The sequence below is a fragment of the Pyricularia pennisetigena genome (assembly GCF_004337985.1).
Source record: "Pyricularia pennisetigena strain Br36 chromosome 7 map unlocalized Pyricularia_pennisetigena_Br36_Scf_8, whole genome shotgun sequence".
NCBI lineage: Eukaryota > Fungi > Ascomycota > Sordariomycetes > Magnaporthales > Pyriculariaceae > Pyricularia > Pyricularia pennisetigena.
This window is the reverse complement of record NW_021940920.1, coordinates 1,397,451-1,404,228: the sequence shown is the minus strand read 5'-3', so window position 1 is coordinate 1,404,228 and position 6,778 is coordinate 1,397,451. Positions and strand designations below refer to the sequence as shown.

Below are 6,778 nucleotides of genomic sequence, written 5' to 3'. Positions count from 1 at the left end.
GCCCGTATGGATACCACCTTCGTGCAGAAAAGAGGATAGCCCACTCTGTCGGAATTTTCGGCAGCTCCTACAGGCAAAGAAAAGAAGAAAAAAAGAAGCTCACCTCCTCCCGTCTTGGGCAGCTCCGTCAGCCTCAGAGACGTATAGTCGGCCGGCACGGGCTCAAAGGCAATGTCGCTGTGCCACTGGGCGGTGCTCTGCTTCTTGGGGCTGAGCTCGTCCGGGCGCACAAAGGTCTTTTTGTCCAGCGTCTCGTTCTGGACGGAGCTGATGGTGCTGACCTCGTTGTCGTCGCCGCCGTACGTCTCCCGCTCGGCGTTGAGCAGGGGGTGGATGTGCAGGCCTGACGTCCTGGGTCGGCCCGTCAGCTCGCCGAGCCGCAGGATGAGCTTCTTTTGAAGGTCGTTGGTGAGGTTGTCTTGGGCGCGGAAGAAGACGACGCCGCGTTGGGATACTGCAGGTTTGGATCGTCGCTCATGTTGTTAATGGTGTTGATTTGTGGTGTGGTGTGGCGGGAGGGGGGGAGACAGCGCCACAATCGTGCTACTCACTGGTGATGGCCAGGTCGCGGATGAGCTCGTCAGAGTTGGGGCTGTTCAGGATGTCGACCAGGTTTGCATTGGGATATTCCCGCCCGATGATTGGGGTGGTGTCAAAGTATTCGTAGCTGTCGAGGGCGCCGGACAGCTTCAAAGGCTCGGGGTACTTGGGCTGGGAGTCTGTCTGGATGGCCTGCTTGGCTACGTTGTGCACCTCGGTCGCCACGTCAACGGCGGATGGAGACATTTTGGCTGCGAGTAGGTAGATATCTGGGTAGTGGTGAGTTTGTTTGTCGATTTTGATCGAGTGCTTTACACCCAAAAAGTCAAAATCAATCTGTACTCGATCAACATCTGCCTCGCTTTTATAGCAAAATCAACCGGGATTTTTTATTCGTTATTGCCGACACAATTTACCGCGATTTCCGAGACTCGAGCACCCACGAATGCCACCTGATGCCGCCATCCATGGTTTGTTTGTTCACGAGTATCATTGTTGCACACCATCTTGTTTTCCATTTCTCTGGTAGGCTTCTCGAACTGCTATGGTGTTGGACTGCAGACCAAACAGCACGCCGCATCGGATCGTCAACCATAAACTACAAAGTTGGCCGCCCGGGGTTTCGCCGGCATCTACTCCGCATTTTCGACATTGCAAACTCGCATGGCGCCATCATGATATCGGCCCAATCGACTCGAAAGAATTACACAAACTTTCTCGTTTATCAAGGGATTGAAAACTTGTTGGCTTAACCCCCACATCGTTCGTATCTTTCGGGTCTTTTTTTTTTTTTTTGTTTCCGATTTGTCTCTTAGAGACCATTACTGGATGAAGCGGTTATTGTCTTGGTCCCCTTCCTTCATGGTTGCTTTGGTTTGTGGGGGGAAGATAGACATCGCGTACGACTTGAGCACGTGATTGGTGCAATTGCGTGCTCTTTTCAGGTTATCACGACGGCCGATTTCAACCCCATCACAACCATCAATGGACGTTGGGTGGTGGTTTTTTTTTTTTTTTTTTTTTTCTCGCAGCTACGAAGCAAACAGTCGACATAGAATGGACTGCGTCATGTGGTGCTATGAATGCAGGCACTACGCGTTCCGAGTCTACGATTTTTTTCGCGTTTTTCATGTCCCGGCCTGTATTGCCACAATCGCCAACACTGGGATATCAGTAATCAGTGATCACCATACCGTTAGCCAGATTGTGTATCCCTGCCTGCGTCGACGGTTGACTATTTCCATATTTTCCCCAATCTCTTGTCAACTTTTGCCCGGGTTCAGCGCGCCACTGAATCCCCCACTCAGTCAAGGAATGAACCCCTATTGAAACCACGACATCTTTTACGGTTTTTACCCCTTGCGGCCTTGATTTGCCCCCACAGCTCTCCACCCCCTTCATCCGCCTAGACCCCTGGTTTCTGTGACCACCGAGTCCAGCTGCAAGGCGTGACGGGCAGACCGGTATTCGTCATGGACATGTTTTTCTGGGCATCTCCTCGCCGTTGTGCTTATCTCTCTCTCTCTCTCTCTCTTTTCCTTGGAAAGGCAAGAAACACTAGACTAGAGAAGTCCTGTGCCGCAAGCTTGAGCTTCTCAAGCATTGCTTGTCTCAATAAATCCTTGTGCTGCGCTGCTCTTGAGAGAAAAAAAAAGGCTTTGAGACTGACTGCCGCTAAGAGTCCAAGACACCCTCTCCTCGGCTTGCTTCCCAGAACCTAATATAGTAGGCTTTGATCCCAGGTGTTGTCTTTTGCACATCGCTGTTTGGTTTCCCTTTTTTATTCTGCTCTGGATCCTTGCGCACCCCTTTTTTTTCCTCATCTCCCTCAAGAACCAAAAAGGACGAGCCCCATCATGACAACAGTTCTGAGCAGAAATGAGGGTGGCAAGAGCGAGTACGGGTCGACATCCTCCCTCAGCGGCAGCGCACCCCTCGGCGTTCCCCGTAAATACAAACGCTTCTTTTGGCAGAAGAAGGCGCCCCACGACCCCGATGCCATAGCCACCCAATTGAGCGTCTTTGACGACCCGGAGACTGCCGAAAAATATCATCCCAGACAGGACTGGTGAGTGTTTTTGTCAGGCCTCAAACGCAAAACATGAAACAAGAGACCTTTCTCCGTCCGCCTCAGTGCTCACTCGAAAAAAAAAACCGCTCCCAGGGAAAACTACCACCGGTTCGATACGCAGTTTAGATGGACCTGGAGGGAGGAGGACGGCGTCATCCGCAAGATGGACATACGCATCATGTTCTGGGCCTGCATCATGTTCATGGCCCTCGAGCTCGACCGCGCGAACCTCGTCCAGGCGCTGACGGACAATTTCCTGCCGGACCTGCACATGACTACGGATGGTTTGTCTTGGACGAGAGTCTTGATTTTCAAAGAAGCTCTGCTTGCTGACTCCTTTCCACGCAGACTATAACCTCGGAAACTCCGTCTTCCGCCTCAGCTTCCTCTGCGCCGAGCTCCCCTCGCAGCTCGTCTCAAAGTGGATGGGCCCGGACCGCTGGATCCCGACGCAAATGACCCTCTGGAGCATCGTGGCCGCGTCCCAGTTCTGGCTGAGCGGGAGGTCGTCTTTCCTGGCCTGCCGCGCGCTTCTAGGCATTCTGCAGGGAGGCTTTATACCCGATGTTTGTGGGAACTTTTTTTTTTTTCTTTTTCTTTTTCTTTTTTGTTTTCCAACTCTGCTTGTTTGCCTAGCTTGGAATCTGCTGACAAGACTCTCTTGGTTTGGGGGACAAAAAGGTCATTTTATATCTGTCATACTTTTACAAACACCACGAGCTCTCCATCCGCCTGGGCTTCTTCTGGACGGCAATGAGCATAGCCGACATTGTTTCATCGCTGCTTGCTGCTGGCCTGCTGAAGATGAGAGGTGTTGCTGGCTTGTCTGGCTGGAGGTGGCTGTTTATGATCGAGGTACGCCGGGCGAGACCACATCATCTTTCTTGGGGGTCTTTTGTTCGCTTTGGCCTCGCACTGTAGTCCCCCTATCACTCCGCACCTATTCACTAACAACAACCACTCGTTTAATTGCGTGCGTCTTAGGGTCTAATGACGCTCACGATTGGTCTCTTCTCGTTCGGCCTCATGCCCGCGGGTCCTTGCCAGACCGCAAACTGGTTCAGGGGTAAGAAGGGCTGGTTCAACGAAAGGTAGTAGAAGTCCACTTTTCCGACTCTCCCGGCCCTTTTTTTTTCTGGGTCTTCTATATGCTGACTCCTCAGAACTGCAGAGAAGAAAAGATCATGGTCAACCGGGTCCTGCGCGAGGATCCCAACAAGAGCTCGATGCACAACCGTGAGCCCATCACGCCCAAGCTGCTGTGGCAGAGTATGAAGGACTACGACCTGTGGTGAGTAGCAACAACTCTGAACGCACTCCCTGCATCTTTTGCCACAACCTTGCTGACCAAAGACAAAACAAAAAGGCCCATTTACATACTCGGCCTCTGCTTCCAACTGCCCATGATTCCGCCGCAGTATTATATCACGCTCTCTCTGAAGAGTCTGGGCTTTGACACATTCCAAACGAACCTGCTCACCATCCCATACTATGTCGGACACAGTAAGTTTCTCCGCTTTTCTTTTTAGCGCTGGAACAAAGCATGCCTCGGAACCAGATTGGGGGAAAAATAAAACTAAAAGACGGGTAACCAAAAGTCATTACGATGCTGGGAGTAACCTACATTGCCGAGATCTGGGGCAACCTCACTTTTAGCGCCATGATCGGCCAGATATGGGCGCTTCCTCTGCTTCTTTACATGGCGGTGACGGACCTCGGCGCCGTCAACAAGTGGGTGGTCTGGACAGTGACGACGCTGCTCCTGAGCTATCCGAACGGTACGTCTAAACGCTCCCGTCACCCTCTACCCCTACTCACTCCATCTCCCCCAACAACGTTTCTCACAGTCACACACGCCCCCCAACAGCCCACCCCATCCAAGTCGGCTGGAACTCGCGCAACTCCAACTCGGTCCGGCTGCGCACCGTCTCGGCGGCCTGCTACAACATGTTTGTGCAGGCGGGCGGGGTGGTGGGCGCCAACGTCTACCGCGCCGACGACGCGCCCAACTACCCGCGCGGCAACCGCGCGCTGCTGGGCATGGTCTGCATGAACCTGGCCCTGTACCTGCTCGTCAAGACGTACTACGTGCTGCGCAACCGGCGCCGGGCCCAGAGGTGGGACGCCATGACGCCCGAGCAGAGGCTCGACTATCTGGCCACGACCACCGACGAGGGGAACAAGAGGTTGGATTTTCGGTTCCAGCACTAATTCTTTTTTTTTTTTTTTTTTTTTTTTTTTTTGCGTGCCGAGGCGGGGTTTGTAGAGAGGTGTTTGTATGGCATTCTCCTATTGCAGAGCCGCGGTCGTGATTGGGAGTGGCAATGTTTTCACGCAGCCTCGAACTGGAATCATGATTTCGACCCTCCTATTATTTAGAATTTCCCATGCTTTTCCACCCAGCAAAGTTTGCTGAAAATGCAGCGATGATTGAGCTGATCGAGAACGGCATCCGCGTCATCATGGAATTGTGATTTGACAGGCTGGCCCATCGGCACGAGATGGCAGCGACGCCTCTGGATCCTGACAAAGTGGGCTCCAAACGATCGCGGTACAGTCCCAGGTGATTGATTAACCATGGCATCTGATATCATGCATCACATGGTAAACGCTGAGCTTCTTGAATGCCGATCTCGTAGTAAGGGATCGGTTCCCGTCTTGAATGGCAAGGCCAACGTGAACCAGTTTAGGCCCGCAAAGTTGATGGAACAGCTCTGGAAAGCTGCTTCAGCGTGGCCCTGAAGTGGAGAGATTATTAGTGTCCCGGGTGGGGACAGCCCACCCACGATGATTATTTGCAGCGCAGGTAGGAACCCGTCTCTTTTTTTTTTTTTTTCCCCTCCCCCTTTATCTCTCCCCTCTACCCAATTGGCCATCCTTTGTCGGTTCTTTCCATTCGAGATGCTCAAAACACAGTCGCAGAGAAAAGAAGTAGTCAGCAAAACCCCGCCTATACCATGATCAAGGATATGCATCCAGGCGGTGCTGACAGGAGGAAAAGGGATGCCAGCAGCCGGATTTGTGGGGGTGCGCAGTAAGACACAAGCCGCTCCGCCATTGCCCAGCAAATTGTGTGGTACTGTCAGAACATCGCCAGGCAGCGCGCTTGCTCTTGGTAAATCTCCTACGATCTGGACTCTAGGTTCTGTTGGTTATAAAGTTGTCTGCCGCAAGCGTAGTCGTTCCGATACTTTATTTTTTTTTTTTTTTTTTGGGATGTGTGTCTGAGCATTGGAATGTCTGAATAAAAAAGAGCCAAATTAAGACAGACAAATATTCCACCCCCTCAAGCCCGAGAGTTTCGCATTATACCATCAACTATTCACTCTAGATATCTTGCCCAAATAACAAGTCAATATGATTACCCTTCGCAAAGCAGTCGTCATCCTCCCTCTGGCTTCCATGGTCACGGCCCTGCCTCTGCAGACTCGCGAGATTTCTCTCATGGAGCCAACGCCGGACTTGATGCAGCAGTCGGAATCCGTCGAGGTCCCGGGTGCTCTGACCGAAACCCCCCTATCAGTCCCGGGCACTCAGCAGGTTGAAGGGCAGACAACCCCGGGGGCGGCTCAGGGTGATTCTTCGCTTGGCCTTCTCCCGGCCGGTAGCCCGCAGGGCCAGGCAGGCGTGGGTGCGTCGCCCGCCACCACCACCACCCCTGCCGTGGACACAACTTCTGCTGCCCCGAACCCCGACACTCCTCCGCTCGATGCCACTGCTTCTGTCCCGAACCCATCCGGCGCCGCGAACGCGCCCGGCGGCACCCCTCCTGTCGATGCCACCGCCCCTGCCACGAACCCAGCCAGCCTCGGCGGGGCGCCTGCCGCCAACGCCACCGCCACCGCCGTCACGCCCTCTCCCGGCTCGCAAAGTGCCCCGCCCGGCGCTACAGACGGCGCCGACAAGCCAGAGACCAAGCCGACTCCCTCACCCACCGAGAATCCCGGCAGTCCGGAGACGAAGCCGACGACAACTACTCCGCCGCCGGCCCAGTCCAGCGGTGGTATTGTGGACACCATTAAGGGAGGAGCAAAGAAGGCAGGAAGTGTGGTGGTGGGCTTGGCGAGCAAGCTGAACCCATTCTCGTAGAAAAAAGGCAGCGAATTCGGCTGTTTCAGGATGAAGCTGTAAGGATAAAAGTTCGTCTCCTTTTTTTTTTTTTTTTTT

The 6,778-nt window shown here is 53.4% G+C and overlaps 3 protein-coding genes across 3 annotated transcripts in view; 2 read left to right on the top strand and 1 right to left on the bottom strand.

Annotated features, from left to right (window-relative positions):
• Positions 1-786, bottom strand: part of PpBr36_09532 (uncharacterized protein) — a gene marked incomplete at both ends in the record, with an annotated part of 1,350 nt that extends 564 nt beyond the window's left edge. Inside the window, 2 exons of the mRNA XM_029896653.1 lie at positions 104-454; positions 552-786. Coding sequence (XP_029744782.1) covers positions 104-454; positions 552-786 — 586 coding nt within the window. The remainder of the gene's footprint in view (positions 1-103; positions 455-551) is intronic.
• A 1,610-nt stretch (positions 787-2,396) lies between these two features.
• Positions 2,397-4,822, top strand: PpBr36_09531 (uncharacterized protein; the record flags this gene model as incomplete). The annotated part of the gene is made up of 9 exons (XM_029896652.1): positions 2,397-2,608; positions 2,705-2,895; positions 2,960-3,177; positions 3,293-3,466; positions 3,596-3,702; positions 3,783-3,902; positions 3,978-4,114; positions 4,210-4,389; positions 4,479-4,822. The coding sequence occupies 9 exons, from the start codon at positions 2,397-2,399 to the stop codon at positions 4,820-4,822; spliced, it is 1,683 nt and encodes a 560-aa protein (XP_029744584.1).
• Positions 4,823-5,968: 1,146 nt separating this feature from the next.
• On the top strand, positions 5,969-6,700 carry PpBr36_09530 (uncharacterized protein; the record flags this gene model as incomplete). The annotated part of the gene is made up of 1 exon (XM_029896651.1): positions 5,969-6,700. The coding sequence occupies one exon, from the start codon at positions 5,969-5,971 to the stop codon at positions 6,698-6,700; it is 732 nt and encodes a 243-aa protein (XP_029744780.1).
• Positions 6,701-6,778: the final 78 nt, after the last annotated feature.